The 22075-nt window shown below is 41.2% G+C and overlaps 1 protein-coding gene across 1 annotated transcript in view; it reads right to left on the bottom strand.

The window, feature by feature from the left end:
* DNHD1 (dynein heavy chain domain 1) overlaps nucleotides 1-22075 on the bottom strand; it is a 72561-nt gene extending 50486 nt beyond the window's left edge. Inside the window, 8 exon segments of the mRNA XM_059070255.2 lie at nucleotides 3354-3405; nucleotides 3541-3678; nucleotides 3788-4042; nucleotides 10887-11043; nucleotides 13060-13170; nucleotides 13250-13453; nucleotides 18107-18280; nucleotides 21564-22075. Coding sequence (XP_058926238.1) covers nucleotides 3354-3405; nucleotides 3541-3678; nucleotides 3788-4042; nucleotides 10887-11043; nucleotides 13060-13170; nucleotides 13250-13453; nucleotides 18107-18280; nucleotides 21564-22060 — 1588 coding nt within the window. The 5' untranslated portion in view covers nucleotides 22061-22075.

The following is a 22075-nucleotide window of genomic DNA, read 5'->3' on the forward strand; positions in this document are numbered from 1 at the left end:
AGGTAGAGTCTCAACCACTGCTCCACCAGGGAAGCCCCGAAAAAAGATTTTTGATTGCAGCCTCCCCTAGCACACATACCCTTCCAAGAGGATCTGTTCTTACCTAGAGCTAAACCCAGAATGGAACTGGGGAAAGATATCAAGAGCCTGGTACTTGATGACATTTCTGAGCCACTGAACCAACCCTGGAAGCTACCTGGAGACTTCTTGTTATATGAGATGATTGTATTGTTTAGGCTACTCTTAGGTCTTCTGTTACTTCCAGCTGACTCCATTCTCAGTGATTTAGAATTCAAACTCAGAAGTAAAATCAAAGGACTTTCTGGAGAGTTTTTATCATAAATTGGTGTTAAATTTTGTCAAAAGCTTTTTCTGCATCTATTGAGATGATCATATGGGTTTTCTCCTTCAATTTGTTAATATGGTTTATCACGTTGATTGATTTACATATATTGGAGAATCCTTGCATTCCTGGAATAAACCCCACTTGATCATGGTGTATGATCCCTTTAATGTGCTGTTGGATTCTGTTTGCTAGTATTTTGTTGAGGATTTTTGCATCTATGTTCATCAGTGATATTGGCCTGTAGTTTTCTTTTTTGTGACATCTTTGTCTGTTTTTGGTATCAGGGTGATGGTGGCCTCATAGAATGAGTTTGGGAGTGTTCCTCCCTCTGCTATATTTTGGAAAAGTTTGAGAAGGATGGGTGTTAGCTCTTCTCTAAATGTTTGATAGAATTCACCTGTGAAGCCATCTGGTCCTGGACTTTTGTTTGTTGGAAGATTTTTAATCACGGTTTCAATTTCATTACTTGTGATTGGTCTGTTCGTATTTTCTATTTCTTGCTGGTTCAGTCTTGGAACGTTATGCTTTTCTAAGAATTTGTCCATTTCTCCCAGGTTGTCCATTTTATCGGCATATAGTTGCTTGTAGTAATCCCTCATGATTCTGTGTATTTCTGCAGTGTCAGTTGTTACTTCTCCTTTTTCATGTCTAATCTGTTGATTTGATTCTTCTCCCTTTTTTTTCTTGATGAGTCTGGCTAATAGTTTATCTATTTTGTTTATCTTCTCAAAGAACCAGCTTTTAGTTTTGTTGATCTTTGCTATTGTTTCTTTCATTTCTCAAAAAGATATTCCGATCTTGGTAGGATATTGCCATAGTAAAGTTAAAGTAAGAACTTTAAGGTAATAGTTCCTGAACTTGACACCTGACAGATGAGAAAAATGATTATCTGATTGTAGTTCTCAGTCTTAAACTGAAGAATATTCCTGATAAGACTGTAAGAGCATCCGATAGTAACATTAATAACCTCTTTTTGGTCTCAAAATGTTCCAGTTCTAAGACTGTCCTCTGGAAAATGTCATAGAACATAGCTTATGAATAGAGAATATGTTACAAGCACTTCATTAGTAAAGCACTGGGTATTCTTCTAGGGACTAGAATATAGTAAATATATAATTTTCTGTTATAAGGGGCTTATTTTTCTTATTTTTGGGTGTAAATGGAGGTACTGAAATCATTTTGTAATTTGGTTAAAATGCCATACAAATTTTGCCTCATTTAAGTAAAAGATTTCTCAGATGAATATATTTCTTAAAGACTAATTGTAGTGTTTTACCTGCTACATGTTTATTGTATATTACTCTAATTTTCATAAAGAACTTAACAGAAAAATCCCAAATCAGAACTTTGATTCTGGTTCCTCCATGATATTAACTTGATTTTCCAAGCTGATCTTGTTTTTTTCCTTCAAATTCTGATTTTGAAAAATCTCAAACATGTAGAAAAGTTTAAAGGTTCTACACACTCCTTTCTTTATCTATCCACTTAGACTCAACAATTATTAACATTTTGCCACATTGTTTTTTTTTTGTTTTTCTTTCTATTTTTCTTTTCCCTAAACTATTGGTTTGGCCAAAAAGTTCATTCAGGATTTTCCGAAGTTATGGAAAACCCCTATGAACTTTTTGGCCAACCCAATACTTGCAAGATATGAGCATCGTGACACTTCACCCCTAAATACATCAGTCCCTGATGCTTTTCTAAAAGTAGAAGGGAAAACCTAAGACATTGCAAGTGAATATTCTCACTTTCACTAGAATTTAGAATAAAAGTTTAAAGGGTTTTTGTTTGTTTGTTTTGCCATTCAAAGGAAAATACTGGAGCATATGCATAGTATGAATTAGTACATCATATAATGAGGAAGCACTGTGAAATGTATGATTTACTTAAATCTTTAATACTACTACTAATAAGATACTATCTGTAACATGTACTACTGTGTGCTGAGCACTATTCTAAACATATTACTCTTTTATTCTTCAAAACAATGTTGCAAGTGAGGTATTTTTGTTTTCCCGTTTTACAGATTAGTGAACTAGCCTGTCTGATTTCAGAGCCCTTCCTTTTTCCACTATGCCATGTAAAACAAACATCAATAATCTCTGTTGATTAATCTAGATTCGCTTGAGAAAAAGATGTGCCACAACTGGTGTGATTTGTTAAAGACACAGGCTCGGGAATTCCCTGGCGGTCCAGTGGTTAGGACTCCGAGCTTCCACTGCAGGGGGCACTGGTTCAATCCCTGGTCGGGGAACTAAGATCTTGCACGCTGCGAGGCGTGGCCAAAAAACAAACAAAGAAAAGAAAAACACAGGCTCCTTTCAATGACCCTTTTTATTCCTTGTCCCCTAATTCCTAAAATTAACCTGGTGTCTTTACATCATCTTAATGAAAACGTACTAGTTGAATGGGAAAATGAAAAAGCACCTACATGTCAGAGGAGACTGAATGCATTTAATGGTTTTATCTATGACAGCGTGAGTATTCCAAATAAAGGGAATGTGAAGGTGTATTTCCGCCCTGATGATTTACTAGTTTGAGGATTGATAATCAATGATAACTGGTAACTATAAAATAGCTCAATAATACTAATGAATTATTCTATATGAAATGAAAAAGAGCTGCATGAAATAAAGCAAATATTGAAGAGTCAGAGTTCTTCAAACAAGTACAAATTAACTTAGCAATCAAATCCAACTGTAAATGAAATGCCTTTATGACATTAGAGAAAAACCTCATGGAGCTAGGACAAATCAGAGGACAATGTATTCACACTCTTTCATACACCTCTCACTACACTCATGTGCGTGCACACACATACACATAGGCACATGCACAAGTGAGCAAAAACATGCCTCCACTCTCCTACCCCCCAACACATGTGCAGACCCAGGTTAGAGCTGCTCCATCCATGCCCAGTGCCCGACTCTCTGGCCATTAGGACAGTGCATGTGTCCTTCTCCCTCCTTCCACCCTTCCTCCCCACTGCCTAGGGCTCCATAAATACCTTCAAAATACAGGGAATCCCAGAAGGTCTTCGGGTCTGTACACTGCATTACCTTCATGCCAAGGTACAGAGAAGGGGCAGAAATAGCAAACAATGAGGGTTCAGACCAGACTGAGAGCTTCTGATTACACAGAGGATATAGGAACTGGGAATTCCTACAGGCAGCCCCCTGTCCAATCCAGAATACCTTCAGGGCAGAGACCTTCGAAGACCTTAGGCCCCCAGTTATAATCTGGATCATATTTTCAATACAGGGCTCATGAGACAGCTGGCCACAACTGTCAAAGACCAGCTGCGCTGAGAGAAAGGGTTTCTGCCTTGGGGCCTGTAAAGGAGGGTCAAGAGAGGTTGTGGGGCTAGATGTCAGTATCCACTCCCTACCAGCTGGCCCCTGACTGCCCGCCAACCTCCACACATGCCACCCACCACCTCACTTGCAAGATGTTGGCCACAAAAGAGGTTATCTCGTCCTCTATGATGGACACGAGGTTCTGGCAAATCATGTAGTCTACCAGGCGGGCCAGTTGTCCCATCTGCAGCAACCAGGCTTCTGCTTGCTTCAGCTTCTGCTGCAACTGCTGGCACTGCACCCTCTGAAGGTATAGGGAGCCCTGGCCTGGCCTGATCCTCTTGCAGCTTTTCACTTGCTCCTGAAGGCCCTGTTGCATGTGGTATGTATCCTCGTGAATCTGTTAGAATAGACAGTGGAAAATTCACTGGAGAAAGGGGGATGGAGACCAAACTGGCCACCCACTGTCCTGTTGCAAAGCTCTCAGGTCATGGAGCCTAAAACCTAGATATACACATGAATGGCTCCTTTTTAGTAGAGATTGGCCCTGGAAATCTTTAAGTGACCAGAGAAGATGTGAACTGGAGAACATATATTGAGAGGCTACAGTGAGTTATTTTGATAGGCCAGGCCTGTCTGCTAAAAGCCCCCATGATGGAACTCAAATAGAAAATTTGTGCATGTATAAATAGAGAGATTCACAATGCATAGATTAGACAAAGAAAAAGAGAGACTGGCTAAGTAAGGTTCAGCAATTATTCCAGGATATGGAGTCCAATCACTAGGCCTGGGTGATGTGGCCTGCTGACCAGCACAACACTGCCTTCTGTGAGAGTAGAAGCTGTCTCTGGCTACTGACATAGACTTTCTAGTGGGGGACAGGCAATAGGGTTAAAAGCCTGGGGACCTCTTTGTGGGTTCTTCTCACAACTGGGAAGTTCCTCAGCCTACAAAGGCTGCTGATAGTTGCCACCTCTGGGCCTGTCCTGTTGAGGAACAGAGGAGAGATACCAGAAAGACATATTTGGCCAGATGGACCTTTTGTCCTTGCTGCTCTCCTCTTCTTTCTGATGCTCAACAGAGCTTGTGATTAGAACTACAGGTGTCTGTGGATTGTATTCTGCTAACTCTGAGCTCAGATCCCAGTCTTCTGAGATCCAGACACAAGGCAGTTGAGACCTAAGCTAGGCATGTCACATATGGACATGCCTTGGACTTGGCGAGGTGTCCTCTTCTGTGCTCTAGCAATACTCTCAATACCCAGTGCTTCCCACGTCATAGTCCTTAGTCCAGTGCACCATTATCTACTCGTATGACTCATCCACTACACTGTAAATTCTCCAAGGAGGCCTCCGTCACACCTTATTTCATGTCTCTACTGCTAACACAGTGCCTGGCATGGCCAGTTCCACAGTAAATGTTTGTAAAAAGAATTCACAATTCACATTGCAAGGGCTTACTGAGTGACAACTAGGATAAAACCATAAAAACAACAACAACAATAATTATTGGGTTGGCCAAAAAGTTTGTTTAGGTTTTTCCATAACATCTTATCAGTATATGTTTTTAAAACCTCACCATTAGGGGCAATATCTTTAGAGTTCTAAGGAAATTTTTTAAACCTAGGATACTGTATCTAGCCACAGTATCACTGAAGTTTGAGGATGAATAAAGACATTTTTAGATATACAAAGACTAAAAATTCACCATCTACAGATTCTCTCTGGAAAAAAAATAAACAACAGTGTATTCCTGACAGGGGAAAATGAATACAAGAGGATAAAGTGGTCTACAAGAAGCTCTGATGAGCAAAAAACAATTTGTGAAACACATTGTTAATTCTAAATGAGTAGCTATAAAACAAGAACGTTCATAACAATCTAGAACTAAATTTCCAGGAGATATCAATAAAAGCGTAATGAGAAGGGTAGAGGGTGGGGAGAGGAAGAGAGGAGAAAAAGGAAATTAGAAGAGTGCTAAGGTTTTATTCTGCATAGAAGAAAGATATAGACACAAAGTCAACTTGGCATTCATTCAGTCAACAAATATTCACAGAGCACCTACTATATGGCATACACTATAGTAAGCAATAGAGACATATTAGTGAATGAAACAGAAAAAAAACCCTACCCTCTTGTTGGGAGGGATACAAGAAACATAATAAATTAATATACAATAAACATATAAATAATAAATTTATATTGTATGTGAAAATTATAAGTGCTGTGAACAAAACAATAGAGCAGGAAAAGAGGATCAGGAGTGCTCGTAATAAAGGAGCTTTTACAATCTTAAATAGGGTGACTAGAGAAGGCCTCTCTGAGCAGGTGTTTTCAGGAAAAGACATGAAAGAAACATTGTTATAAAAATATAAATTGAACAGCTACCTCTGTTGGGCAGGTGTATAAATGTCTTACATAGGCATTCAGCTGCAAGGAAGAGAAAACCAGACAAAGTATGGCTTAAGCAAGTAAAGGTTTATTTAATGCAGTAAGAAATCCATGGATGGCATATTGCCCCAATAATATCAGTCAGAACAAAGCTCCCTCTATCTTCCTCTTCTTCCATCCTCAATATGCCTTTCACCCTCATCATGGTGAGATGGCTTCCCCAACACCAGAAATTTCATCCAAGGGTTAGGCAATAAGACAGGAGTAAAGGTCCAAAAAGACATTCCAGTTGGATCTGCCTCTTTTTAAAAGTTTTCCCAGGGACTTCCACTGAAGTTTCATTGCCCAAAACTGAGTTACAAGCCTTTCTCCAGGTAGGAGTCTAAGAAAAGAAATAAAATCAAGATTCTGAAACTAAGAAAGATGAGTAGACACCGAGTAGTTCCTGGGCAACCACGAGAAGAATAAAATGTATAACATCCAAATCATAAGAGGATAGCAACAGCAACAAAAATGTAAAACAACCCAATGAAGGACAAGAAACACAAGGAAGAATCAAATAGAAATCACAGGAAATAGAAAACACCAAAATGAGATGGGAAAAACAAATCCAAGCCTGTACATAGACCCTCAGACTAAATGTTTTCCAGCTCTTTCTAAGAGAGATATATATAAAACAAAGTAACAAAGGGAGGTTGAAAACAAAGGGATAGAAAAAGACAGTTCAAGCAAATGCCTGATGCTGTTAATATCAGACAAAAGAGAACTCTAATAGAAAAGTAGTAATAAGAGTGAAGACATTTTCATATCAATAAAGTTATGAATCTTTATGCACATAACAACATGATTTTGAAATACATGTTGCAAACTGAAAGAACATCAAGGAGACATTAATAAATCTATAGGCATAGGAGGGGATTTTTATGTATATCTCTCAGTGACCACTAAATGTGATGTATGATTCTGGATTGGATCATAAAGCAGGGAAGAAAACATAATAAAAAAGGACATTATTGAAATAATTGGCAAATTTTTAATAAGGATTGTGGGTTAGATAGTAGAACATATCAAAGTGAAATTCCTAGTTTTTTTATAATTGTACTATAATTATGAAAGAAAATGTCCTTGTTCTTATAAAAAAAACACACTGGCATATTTAGGGGTAAATGGACTTGATGTCTGCAACTCACTCTCAGAGGGTTCAGCAAAATAATGTATATACACATAGGGAAAGAAAAAGAGCATAAATGATAACATAAAAGGGACAAAAATAACCATCTGGGTGAAAGGTATATGAGAGTTTATTACACTATTCTTGCAACTCTCCTAATAAGTTTGAAATTATATCAAAATTAAAAGTTACACAAGGAAGGAAAGAAGGGAGGAAGGAAGGAACTGGGTTTATCCCAGTAATGCAAAGGTGGTCTAACACTGACAATTCACCATATTAACAGACTAAAGGAGAAAAATCCCATGATCATCTAAATAAAAGTAGAAAAAAAAATCACTGGACAAAATTCAATACCCATTCATGAAAAAACACCTCTTAACAAACTAGGAATTGATGGAAACTTCCTTAAAAATTGGTAAGAGTGTCTACCAAACACTCGCATTTAATATCATTATTTGTTTCTAATCTATTTGAGTTATTCAGTAATGCGACATTTTAATGGGCATCAGCAGCATGTTTTTATTTAGCACAGATTACAAGCTTGGTTCTGTAACAATTCAGTTGCCAGCTGTGTTGATTACTCATCCTCCCTCACTGCCCCCCCCACCTTTGGGGTGACTGCCAACAGGGACAGGTTCCATTCACTCCATATAGCAGCACAGAAAGAGGTAATTGTTGCATTTGCTTTTCCTGTCACTCTTTTTATGGTGATGTTTTAAAAATTAATTTTAATATAGACACATTTATTAGTTTCATGGTTTATAATTTTTATATTTTAAGAAACTCTGAGATGATAAAAATATTATCCCATAATATCTTCTGAAAGCTTTTTGGATTTTTTTCATACTTAATGTCTTTTATCCACCATGAATTAATTTTTTTCTTTTTTTGGGGTTGCGTTGGGTCTTTGTTGCTACACACGGGCTTTCTCTAGTTGCGGTGAGCGGTGGCTTCTCTTCGTTGTGGTGAGCGGCCTTCTCTTTGTGGTGGCTTCTCTTGTTGTGGAGCACGGGCTCTAGGCGCGCGGGCTTCAGTAGTTGTGGCTTGCGGGCTCCAGAGCGCAGGCTCAGTAGTTGTGGCACACAGGCTTGCTCTGAGGCATGTGGGATCTTCCCGGATCAGGGATCAAACCCGTGTCCCCTGCATTGGCAGGCATATCCTTAACCACTGCGCCACCAGGGAAGCCCCACCATGAATTAATTTTTGTGTATGGTATAGCAACTATTAGGAAACCATAATGCTTTAAAATACCTTTTATAATAGCAACAAAAAAAATCAAATATCTAGTAATAAATCTAATGAAATATTTTCGAGACCTCTAAAGGAAACCTACAAAACCTTGTTAAGAGTAATTAAAGAGGGACTTCCCTGGTGGTGCAGCGGTTAAGAATCCTCCTGCCAATGTAGGGGACACGGGTTTGAGCCCTGGTCCGGGAAGATCCCACATGCCGCGGAGCAACTAAGACCATGCGCCACAACTACTGAGCCTGCGCTCTAGACCCCACGTGCCACAACTACTGAAGCCTGCATGCCTAGAGCCCATGCTCCACAACAAAGAGAAGCCACCACAATGAGAAGCCCACGCACAACAACGGAGAGTAGCCCCCACTCGCCGCAAATATAGAAAGCCCTCATGCAGCAACGAAGACCCAACGCAGCCAAAAATAAAATTAATTTTAAAAAAGAACATTAATTTTAAAAAAGAATAAACAAATCAAAATAAATCAAGAGATCCATGTTCCCAGATTAGGAAACTAAATATTGTGAGTATATCAATTCTCCCCAAAATTGATCCATAGATTCAAAGCAAGCTAATAAAAAAATTTCCAGTAAATTACTTTGTGGAAATTAACAAGCTGACCCTAAAATGTATATGGAAATTCAAAGAACCTAGAATAGCTAGGGAAATCTTGAATAACAAAAAGCTGTAGGACCCAACAACACCAGATATTAAGACTTATTATAAAGCTACAATAATTAAGATAGCATGACACTGAGAGATAGACAAATAGATTAATGGTACAGAACAGAGTCCAGAAACAGACCCACACATACACAATCATCTGATTTAAGAAAAAGACACCACTGTCATTCAGTGGGGAAATGGAAGTCTTTTCAATAAATGAGAAAAATAACCCTTGACTCTTACCTCACACCATGCATAAAAATTAATTTGAAATGTATCATACACCTAAATGTAAAAGATAAGGTAATAAAATTTCTAGAAGAAAACATAGGAGAATATGGGGTAGGCAAAGATTTCTTAAACCAGAACCCAAAGGACACTAAACAAAATAATAATAATAATAATAAAATGAACTTCAAGAAAATTAAAAACTTCTGCTCATCAAAAGATACCATTAAAATAGTAAAAAGGTAAGCCACAGACTAGGATAAAATGTCCACAATATGTATATATTTGATACCAACTCATATCCAGAATATATAAAGAACTCCTACAAATTAGTAGGAAAAAATCCCAGACAACCCAATCAAAACTGAGCAAAAGTTTGACACTTCAGAGAAGAGGGTACCAAAATGGCCAATAAAAATATGAAAGGATGCTCAACATCACTGGTGATCACAGAAGCACAAATTAAAACCACAATAAAATACCACTGTATACTCACCAATTTGGCTAAGAGTAAAAACCTCTACACTCCCAAGTGCTGATGAGATCACAGGACAGCTATAAGTCGGATGGGAATGTAAACTGGTACAACTACTCTAGAAAACTGCTTGGCACTGTAAAACATACATAAACCCTATTCCAGCAATTCCACTCCTAGAATATATACCTCAAAGAAATGAGTGCTTATGTCCATCAAAAGACATACAAAAATGTTCATAACAGTTATTCACAATAGTAAAAAACTGGAACCAACATAAGTGTCCATCAATAGGAGAATTAACAAATAAATTGTGGTACATTTTTATAGTAAAACACTACATGGCAATACAAAAGAGTGAACCACTACTCCCTGCAATGTTATGGATAAATCTCACTAACATAATGTGGAGTGGAAAAAAGCCAGGCGAAAAGGAGCACATGCTGTCTGATTCCATTTACATGAAATTCCAAATCGGACAAAATTAATCTATGGTGACAGAGGTCAGAGTAGTGGTTACCTTTGTGGAGGCACTGATGAGAGAGGTACCAGGGAGCTTGCTGAGGTGCTATAAATGTTCTATATCTTGACCGGCTGGTAGTAACATGAGTGTATACATATGCAAAAATTTCAATAAACTGTACTTAGGTGGCATGTACCACAGATACAAAGTAGGCACACGAAGGAAGAACTCCATGACTGGATGCTTCTACCAGCCACAGTGGCCTGTCAAAGGTTCAAGATATGCTCAGAGATGAGCCTAGCAGCACGAAAGATCAGGATTCCAACCCTCAAATACTCTAATGCTCCTGGCACGAACAACTGAAAAAAACAGACGTTGTTATGTTCCTTTTCCTCTTTGCTCAAGGCCTTAGGAAAAGGTTGAGTCCAAGTCTCTGCCTACCTGTTATTAATCCATCCACCTAGAGCAGAGACTGCTGTTGCTGGACAGGACAATGGCTCTGAGCCAACTGCAGAGTCCAGAACACACAGGGAAGCTTAAGCCAAGAGAAGGCTGAAACACTGGCGAGTTCAGCTTGGAGAAAAAGCTCACAATAAATCGGAGCCTCTTACCAGATGAAGGATGGATGTGCAGAGATGCAGGCAGCGATGGAGCAGCCGCAGAGCGTTGTGGTTTTCTTTGGCTAGAGCCCGCCGCAGGTCCAGCAACTTGTAGCACTGATCTGCTTCATGGGGGAACCAGGACACAGAGCGCAGCTCCTGCAGAAGCCTGGAATCAAGGACTAAACTGCTCAGAGCCAGCGATTCTGCCCCCTTACCTTGGACACCTTTGACTTCTTCCTAGTCCAGCTCACCTCAGAATGAGCAAAGGTTTAGAGAGATTATAATATTCCCAGTGACCAAAAGTGACAGCCTCTTCTTGAGGGTTCTTTGGAAGAGTTTAAGCCCAGGAAGTTGCTGGCTGGGGAACTCTCTGGGAAAGGCTTGGGGTATGTGCAAACGTTTTTTTGTTTTTTTCTGTTTTATGTATTTAATTTTTTTTTTAATTTTTGAATTTTATTTTATTTATTTTTTTATGCAGCAGGTTCTTATTAGTTATCTATTGCAAATGTTTACACTGAGTTACCTTTCTACCAGGAAAGAGGGTCAAAGAGATCCCAAGGTGTGACTTAGAAGGAGAGACTGCAGAGGCTTCTTCCGTGGAATAGGGGAAGCCAAGGACCCTAACAGTCTAGATGGACAGGTAGGTTTTATTTTATTTTTTATTTTTTCTTTCTTTCTTTCTTTCTTTTTTACTATTTTTTTAACATCTTTATTGGAGTATAATTGCTTTACAATGTTGTGTTAGTTTCTGCTGTACAACAAAGTGAATCAGCTATATATATCCATATCTCCTCCCTCTTGCGTCTCCCTCCCACCCTCCCTATTCCACCCCTCTAGGTGGTCACAAAGCACCGAGCTGATCTCCCTGTGCTATGCGGCTGCTTCCCACTAGCTATCTATTTTACATTTGGTAGTGTATATAGGACAGATAGGTTTTAGAATCAAAGGTGAGGAACTTCCAACTTCCCTATGGGGAAATTTCATCCCTTCATGAAACTTCAAACTTCATTATTCACTCCCCAAACAACCACCCTGAAAAATCTACATCTCTAAATATCCTTGAAAAAATGAAGGACGCCCCCTAATAAGCAGAGGATGACCATGATGGGTATAATTTATTCAGTACCTATTGGGGCACTGAACGTGGTACTTTATATTCACAATCTCATTTAATTCTCAATACAGCTATGAGTAGCAGAAATCTTCCTCTCTTGTTTTCAGATCAGGAAACTGGGGCTCAAAGAGTAAAGTCCCTTGCCAGTGTTCAGGACTTAAATTCAGATCTGTGCGGCCCAATTATGCCATGATGATTAAGCTAGACTGGAGGATACCTAGAGCAGAGGTTGCAAACTGGTAGCCCATGGGCCTAATTCAGACTGAAAAGGGTTTTATATGTACCACTAAGAGTTGGCCAGCACAGTGTTTTAATGAAAATTTTCACTAACCAGGTAAAATTGAGAGATTTGACAACAAAATGTGAATTCCCAGGTCATCCTGAAAAAATAATGCAGCTGACACACTGGACCCATATTCCCCATGGCAACAGTCAGTTGGAACTGAGTAGTGACTGTCCTCTTTAGGTGCAACCTCCAGACTGACTGCAGTCCCACACTCCCTAAAGTCTTGAATCGAACCCACTGCATTTCTTCCATAGCTCCTCCTTGGGACCTGTAGGTACCTGAGCTTGCAACTCCTATCACAGAACATAACTGGAGTGGTTGAAGAGTTGTGCAGAGAAAGCAAGAAAGTACTGAAAATAGGAGTAACTAAGCTCTTCTTAAAAAAAAAAAGGAATCCAAGTAATACCATAGTAAGAGCAGAGTTTCAAACACCTGCATTATCATCCTCAAATCTGATATTTAATAATTGTATGATCTGGGGCAAGTTGATGTAGAAATTAATTAATACATCGAGCTATGTTCAGAATACATTATTCAGAGAAAATAACTGGTTACTTAACAATATGTAAAGTATGATCACGTTGGTCTATGTGATGGAAAAAAAGACTACAAGGATATGCAACAAAATGTTTGTCATGGTTATTTGTAGATGGTGAGACTGAAGATTTTTTTCCTTTGTGCTTTTTTTTTTGTATTTTCCAAATCTTCTACAATGAACGTGTTGTTACTTCTTGTAAAATAATTTTTTAAAGTTCATTGAAGTTGTGTTTGGAAGACCTCACCTGCTAATATGGAGTAGCCCCACTCCAAAGTGGGGCACGGCAAAGAGCAGATGCTTCTCTAGGAAAATCCGGTGCCGGTGCAGCCTCTGCAAATTCACACCCTTCTTCCAGCTACAGATCAGAGGGCAGTGACAGTGGCTGTTGCTCTTTGTGACACTTCTTCCCAAATCCCATACCCGTCATTACCTACCAGGCCAAGGCCTTGCGTAAGAGGAAATACTTGAAGAACGGAATGAACTGGAGCTGTTGCCAGAGGACACAGCGGTGGTGCCAGGTACCCAGCGTCATTGCCTCACTGCCCTCCACAGGATGTACGTGCAGGACCCCAAAGGGAGAGAAGATGTAGTGCTCAGAATTCACCTTGTTGGGTGGTACCACCATCAGGCTGTAAGGTCTTTAAGAAAGGACACAGGTCAGTGGGAGCCTTGCAAACTTGTGGAGACTCCAGGCAGGGACAAAAGGAGGACGGGAAGGGTGAAATAAGGAGGCAGGAAAGAAGGAGGAAGAAAGTGGGAAGAGGGGAAAGAGAGCAGAATGATCTTCGTACCAGAAAGATGGAATATTAAGAAGAAACAGAAGCCAAAAACAGGTGGGAAGAAAGAAAAAGACCCCTAGCCAGTCCCAAGAAGTTCCTATCTCCAGACCCAGAGAGCTAACATCCCACCGAATCTAAGATGCCATCAACTGTAAGCTCGCAGCATTTTTAAAATTATTTATTTATTTATTATTTAATTTATTTAGGCCATGCCAGGTCCTCGTTGCAGCATGCATGCGGGATCTAGTTCCCCAACCAGGGATTGAACCCACGCCTCCTGCATTGGGAGTGAGGAGTCCCACCCACTGGCCCACCAGGGAAGTCCCTAGTTGCAACATTTTCTTAGGAAATGCTAAAATTAAAAAATGCCGCCAATATGATATGCCACCAATTTGTAAGATGCATCACAATTTCAGAGATGTTGAAATGTGAAAATAAAATGTGCATCTTAGAAATGATAAAATATGTATATCCCTAGATGCTGAAATAACATGCAGAGATAATCAGGGAATGCTGTTTGGAGTGACTGAGAACGGGGAAAAGTAAGAGTAACTAGAAGACTAGACACAGGCCAATAAAGAGGAAAACTGCCACCTAGTGAACGAGACAAGTACCTCCAGAGCCATCTTAAAATCCTACTAAGTTGTCTTATTTCAAGAAAATGTACCTACATACCACATTAAATACAATTTATATGTTAACTATATAATAGTTGTACCTAGTTGCAGAAAACTAGTTGCCATAATGCTATGTTTGGGCACATTTAATAAAGCATTCATTAATTTTAAAAAATATTTAGTTTTGGCTGCGTCAAGTCTTAGTTGTGGCATGCGGGATCTTCATTGCGGCATGTGGGATCCTCCGCTGTGGCGCAGGGGCTCTCTAGTTGTGGCATGTGGGCTTAGTTGCCCCGTGGCATGTGGGATCTTAGTTCCCCGACCAGAGGTCAAAACTGCGTTCCTTGCATTGGTACCCCTGGACCACCAGGGAAGTCCCAAGCATTTATTAATTTTTATCTTGCAGGTTTTTTTTTCATAATTTGGAATCAGTAATATTTTTCAGCACTAAATATATTTTTAAGCCCTTTAAAGGCAGTGTGTCCCAGGTCCCATGCATATAATGCCTAAAAGACGAAATGGCCCTTTCTCTCTCTCACTCTAGAATACATAGCAAATGACTTAAGGGCATTTACATGGATACCAGAATAAACTAAGTCAAGTCATATAAAAACTTTATTTCATTTCTGACAAAATGACTAGATCTTCTCAAGTACAATTATACCCAAATTACAGATGAGAAAAGAACAAAAAGAGGTCATAACTTTGCACAAGGCTTTTAAGGAAAGAATACAGGATTTAAAAACCAAATCTACCTGACTCAAGCCCCCTCTCTTAACCACTGGGTCATTTGGCATCCCACAGGATAGCTACCTACCCTAACTGAAGCCTGACTTCCCAAGGGAACACTCCTTCCCCTGTGGCCTTCTTAATGGAAGCTACTCTTCCTGCACAGGGCCAGGAGTCAGGGATAGCTCAGCAAAGACTCTAGGGAAGTGAAGGAATATGTTCTCCCCTAAGTATAAATCAAAATCTAGGACAGGGAGGTCCCTGGTAGCCTAGTGGTTAGGATTCTGGGCTTTCACTGCTGTGGCCCAGGTTCAATCCCTGGTCAGGGAACTGAGATCCCACAAGCCACGTGGTAAGACAAAAAAAAAATATCTAGGACAAATACAAGAAAAAAAAATTTTTAATAAATTTATTTATTTTATTTATTTATTTTTGGCAGCATTGGGTCTTTGTTGCTGTGCACAGGCTTTCTCTAGTTGCAGTGAGTGGAGGCTACTCTTCGTTGTGGTGCATGGGCTTCTCATTGCAGTGCCTTCTCTTGCTGCGGAGCACGGGCTCTAGGTGCACAGGCTTCAGCAGTTGTGGCATGAGGGCTCAGTAGTTGTGGCTTGCGGGCTCTAGAGTGCAGGCTCAGTAGTTGTGGCGCACGGGCTTAGTTGCTCCGCGGCATGTGGGATATTCCCGGACCATGTATCGAACACATGTCCCCTGCATTAGCAGGAGGATTCTTAACCACTGCGCCACCAGGGAAGTACCAAGAAAATTTTGATCAATGCAAATACTTTGAAAGAAAACCTGGTACATGGCAAATAAATAAAGTGAAACAAAAAATGCCAGTTTCCACTTTTACTGATGGTGTACTTGAAATGTGGACCAACACTCCCACTTGAGAACAACTAGAAAAACTGAGCAAAGTATCTGGATAAAATATGAAAATCATCAGACAACCCACAAATTAAATCCCCTTGGCTTCCAGTTGGGACCCTGGTTACAACACAGGTTGAACCAGAAAACACCTCCCACCTCCCTCCTTGGTGTGGGCCCCCAGCTGCAACTTCTGCTGTTTAGCTTTCTGAGTCTGTTGAAAGCTCAGCTCCTCTTCTCCATCTTTCAGGAGCATATAGTAAAACTGACACACCATTGCCTCTACTGGAATCTCTGGGGAAAAGCAGAACCAAGTGCGAAACTCACTTTATTGGGTCCCTTCTTTGACAGATGTTGACCCTGTGATTATTCACTGCCTTTTTTAGTTCGCTTGCTCATGGTTTCTTGTCTCTCTCTGTGTCTAATTGTCTTTGATTGTGCTGCTTCTCTGACTATGACTGAGCTGATAGTTGAAAGCCCTAAGCTTGTAATTTTCTTTCTGTAGGCTCTCCACCATGGTCAACAGGCATCTCATCCGACATTGCTACCATTAATATCACTACTGCCTGACAGTCAAGTGTAGCAGCCACTAGGTGTCAGTAGGCAGGTTATCACTTTCAACCACAGTGACTAATTAATTGTGATGACACTATAGGTCATGGATTACTAGTATGCTATTTCCCATTAACAAGGAGGCTGGTACTGTCCAAGGCCAAGGACATTACCAAAATAATATCAAAATCCCATATTTGAGGATTGTTTCCTGGGACCACTCATAATATCAGGTACTATATCAGAGTCCGGTCAGGAAAACAGAAATTGCATTAGGAATTTCAACAAAGTGAATTGAACAGAGAAAATGTGTTTTAGAAAAAGTGTTATAGGACATCTAAAAAGCAGAAAGGGAATACTAAGCGCAGAGACAATAACTGCAGGAAATGGATGCCAGCCCTAGAACTAGAGGAACAAAAGGAAGAGGTTTCTCTAAGAAGGAGATGCTGCCTGGCTGTTACTAATATATAAGGAGTTTGGCGGGGCGGGGGGTGCCTTGCAGAGCGGTGACTCAGAACTCTGATGGGAAGATGCTTTCCAGCTGGTGTTGGTCCCTCTCAGGATCAGAGGAGGCTGATTCAGAACCTGCCAGCTGCTGCCAGAGTGAAAGACATGGAGAGCAAGCAAAGGAAGGACAAAGTCCCTTCTCCTCTTATCGTGCTGTCCAGTCTCCTTCTAGCACCCCCTATTAATCAAACCTAACAGGAAGCTAGCTGAAAAAGGAGAAATGAAGTTTGCAGTCCCAGCCCCAGTATTACAAAGCAGGGAGAGAAGAGCAGAACTAGAGCCAAGAGACAATTGCTTAATAACTGGCACAATGCTCTCAGTGAACTTTCGTTAAATGAACTGATCAGTAAATCAATGGATGGTACAGCTCATTAGTGCCACCTAAGTTCAGGAGAAAGAGGTCAGTGTATGCAGGAAATAAGGCTCCCTGGGAGTGGGTATAAGATGCTGTTTAACAGTGTGGACTTCTGAGTTAAGACAGTTCTAGGTTTAAGTCCTTTTTCCATCACTTACTATGTGGTCTTGGACCAGTTACTTAACCTCTCTATGCATCAGTCTATTCATCTCATATATGGAAATAATAATGGCACCTATCTGGTAGGTGGGGATTAAATGACACGTGTATATAGAAAAGCTTGATTAATGGTAATTGTTATTGTTATTTCTGGGAAGAGAAGAGACTTGAATAAAGCATTTAAAAATACTAAGATTTGGATCTAATGGAAGAAAGTGAATGAATGCCTCTCAAGTCATGTGGATTGAGACTTGTTTTTATCGCACAGAGATAAAGTTAGGATGAAAATGTAAAAGTTAAAAGAAAGTAGGCTAAGGAACAGGATGCCTTGCAAAACACAGAGCTTCCCTGAGAGTGTAAAGATTTAAACAAACCACCAGGATTCTTGCATTGGAGTTAGAAGAGATCACCATTAAATTCCCTTCTGAGGCGATGACCAAATGTTTCTATCACTCTAGGACAGAACAAAGAAAACAGAGAAAAAGGTAGAAAAGAATGACTAAGACAAAAAGCTACGAGAGCAAAGGGGAGCAAGAGAAGGTGACGAGTGGAGAGGAGGCTGAGGAGAAGGGAAGACAGAGGGAAACCAGGAGACAGAGGAGAAATGAGAGGGGAGAGGAGAAAGATAGGAGAGGAACGGGTCTGGAGAGGAGGAGGACGGGGAAGACAGCACGGCAGGAAATCAGGAGGCAGGAGGAGTAGGACAGGGGTCTAGGCATGCGCTCTCACCGAAAGTAGCGGCTGGGAGCCACGTTCAGATAGAGGAAGTGGATCTTCTTCAGGTATCTCTCTGTCTTCATTACAGTCATTATCTGGCTACCCAGGAGGGAAGTCTGCGGTAAGAAGCCAGTGCTTCTTTTTTGGAAGATCTCCTCTCCAGGAACTTCCGAGTCAAGCGGAGACCTGTATGATTAAAAATCAGGAGAGAGGAGGCAGAGCGAAGTGGTCAGGTGGCCACTGTCAGCCAGTGAATGAAGGAGCTAGATCAGGTGCCTGAGAGGACCCGATGTGACCTTGTCAGAGCCTGTCGACCATCTACGCCCGAAGGTTCACATACTGAGCAAATACAGTCCATGAGGAGATACAGTCAGGCAACTATATTCGTACACCTGTGTGTGAATAACCTCTCCCTTTCTGATAAGTGAATAATCACTCTGGATTGATTGTGATTACTATGATGCCAGTATTGCATAATACTGAGTAAAAGTAATGGGAATACTTGGCTGTCCCAACTCATCACCTTGCAAGCCCACGGTCCTGGATTTCTTCTCTCTGGCAGCCTTCCTAACGTTCTTGATCTCCTATCTTTGCCCCCATGATACCTGCTTTCCAACCCTGCGTGATCTCCATGCTTGTGATTCTTTCTTACTCTTCCTCCATCATCACCCAACTTCCAGCTTCACATCCATCTCTTCCCAGCTGGGATGCAATGATGCATCCTTCAGCCCAGTCAAGCCTGCACCAGTACCATCAATCTTCCTACACTTCTACCGTACCAGTCGATAAAATTGGTATTAAAATTAATTATTCAAGAAGCCAAAAGTCAACTACCTGGACTAATAATTTCAGTTAGAGCACAAAAATCAAACAAACCAAAAACTCTCTGAAAAATTAATCAGTCAAACTATATTCGTGTCATTAATTGACCCAAATCTAGATCAACAAAACAAGTTACCCCAGGGATACAATGCAATCCTATTCTAAAGTTCACATCAACAGTAGGGTTTATGATTTTGACATCAGATCAGGACATCTTAATGGTATAACTGCTATTAAAGATTCATTTCCTCAGTAATTAAAGTGCTACATGATCTAAGTAGGTTCAGAAGATCTCGGAACAAAGGAATGTCATCAGCTCCTCTATAGATTCCCGATGTCCAGTCTCATCTGTGGGCTCACTCTGCTCGATGTCTTAGTACAAGTCCGCAGGGAGCTACCCCTTGCAGTGTCCTCAGCTGCTATTCCAGGCCTCAACCTACCCAACCCCCCCACCTATGCCCAGCCTTGCTGAGCTCCCAGTCCCCTCTCTGTCTCCATCTCTGCCCAGGGAAAACTGAGGCCCTCAGCCATGAAATAACTCCCTCAAGTTCAGCTGCCTTTCCACACATTTATCTGTACATATTTCCATCCTACTCTTGTCTCCTAATTTGCGAGGAAGGAGTGACTTTCTTCTCTGCAAGGCTAGTTCCTCCATTTGTGCTCGAGATCGCTTATCCCGTCTTCATGATGATGTATTTTTTCTTTTTTTAAGATTTTTTTTTGATGTGGACCATTTTTTTAAAAGTCTTTATTGAATTTGTTACAATATTGCTTCTGTTTTATGTTTTGGTTTTTTTGGCCCCGAGGCATGTGGGATCTTAACTCCCCAACCAGGGATCGAATCCACACCCCCTGCATTGGAAGGTGACGTCTTAACCACTGGACCGCCAGGGAAGTTCCCTTCATGATGTATTTTCAATCTTCTTTGACTGTTAGCCTATATTTATTAATTCACTCTACAAATATTTATTGAGCACTTACTTCTCAAGCACTGTCTTAAAAACTATAAACATCTCTCCATTTTTTTGAGTCCTACTCAGATACCACTATTCTTTCAATCTGCTGTCCTAATCTGTCTCTTTCCCTTTCAAGCCAAGTTTCATGAAAGAATAACAAATGTGATTTCCACTTCTTCACCTTCCATTCACTCCTGTACGCACTACAATCTGCCTTCCTCCTCAGAAAACTCCACTGAAACCACTCTCACCAACCTCTTCCTTATTGCTAAATTCAATGAGTATTTTTCAGATTTTTCTTACTTGCCTTGGTAGCACTTAACACTACTGACTGCTCCCTCCTCCTTGAAACTTTCCTCTTTATTTCACCTCCTAATCTTCAAAATATTTTGTTAACCCTAATCTAAACCCAAACTCCTCTGATGTGCTTTTCCCTAACTCTGATGTGTACACACACACACACACACACTCCAGAGGAGCAGCCAGGGGAAAGGCAGTTCTTTGATTTTTACAGCACTTAACACAAATTGTAATATTTTACTTAAATCAACTTACTTAACCTGTATCTCCCTTAACTAAGCTGTAAAACCCCAGGGAAGAGCTTGAGTCTATCTTACCACTTCTGTATCCTCACCATCTAGCAGTTCCTGATACATATTCAATAACCAATAATACTTCTTGAATGTATCAGTGCCTGGGAGGCCAGTCCTGGGGAACATGGTACAAATTAAGTCATATTAGCTAGGCCTCAGAGGTTTACCGCCAGCTCCAAAGAGAGGGCAAAGAACTTGGCTTCTTGCCAACATGTCAGCCCATTCTCACTCAAGTTAGGTTCCCCCAGGAAAGGAGACTTATACTTAGGGTACAGGGAAGATCTTTGATAAAGAAGAGTCTGCTGGGGTTACTGAAGGCATACACTGTTGGCACTGGCCACCTGTCATCAGGCCCCAGGAGCCTGCCTATCTGCCTACCATTAAGACTTCAGGAAAAACTTGACCCAGCCATTAACTTAGAGCAAAAATTGAGAAAGCCAAGCTAGATTAAAGGTAAAACTACCCTTTTTCCCAGACAGTGAATATGTCACAGACAAGCTGGCCAGAGGACAGGGAGAAATTCCAAGATTAGAGTTAGAGAACTCTCAGAAGAGGGGGGTCTCTGTAGGCATTCTGAAACCCTGAAGAGAGCAGTGAGAGCCAGATTGGGGAGAAAATCACCACTCCAGGGGCCAGGATCCCCTCACTTGCAGGGCAGGAAGAAGGCTCTGAAAGGTCAGAATGAAAGTCCTACCTGTCAGGGCTGCCAACTGTAATGTGCCTTGGAGCTGGCTTAGTTCACACAGACATGAGTGGGAAGGGTCCTCAGACAAGCACTCACCTAGAAGCATCCCGAGGGAAGGACCTGGATCAAACATCCAGCACCCAGCAGTAGGTAGGCCCAGAGGCAAGACTCAAGGATTACGAACAAGTGAGAAAAACAACTAAGCACTATATGAAAAAGAAGTCTAGAAACTCTGGAAACTCAAGCTATCGTCTGAAGCTTTGGCTTCCTCATCGTTGACTTTTGATTTTCATTCATTTCTGCATTTCCCTATGGGGATTAACACTGAGACCACTGGGTTTATTTTGCAGACAGAAAGGAAGAGGGTTCTTTCTCTCTTTTGGGCAAAGCCCCAGACTAGGTCCCTCACTTACTTAGTCTCTCTTCTCCCGACAGGCTCCTCTTCTGCGTTGTCACTGTCACTGCTTTCATACTGTACAGGGATGTCCGTCGCTAGTGCCAAGGGCAGGAGGCTAAGGTCATCAAGCCAGTGGGCCTCTTCCAGGGCCACCTCAGTACCAACAATACCCAGGCTGTGCTGTAGCTCAGGCAGTGTCAATGGTCGTAGCCATGTGGCCAGCCCCTCCTCTACTTGCTGCTCTCCCCACCGGGCCTGCACAAAAGGGCAGGCTGGGCGTGGGGGCCCGTGATGGAACCTCTGCTTCTGGGGATAGCAGTCAACATGGGAGGTGCCCTCTAACAAAGAGGTGTCTCGGGGAAAGGCCTGGTCTATGGCACCTAGCAGGTCCAGCTGGAGCTGGGCCTGGACCCAGGGTGCCCAGCGGTACAGCCGCTCCAGGAAAGGCAGCAAATCAAGGCAACCAACAAGCAGCGCACGATATGGAGGTAGCAGACCCAGCACGGCGTACATGTAGTACCAAGCTGC

This window comes from Kogia breviceps, chromosome 7, assembly GCF_026419965.1.
Source record: "Kogia breviceps isolate mKogBre1 chromosome 7, mKogBre1 haplotype 1, whole genome shotgun sequence".
In the NCBI taxonomy this organism is placed as follows: domain Eukaryota; kingdom Metazoa; phylum Chordata; class Mammalia; order Artiodactyla; family Physeteridae; genus Kogia; species Kogia breviceps.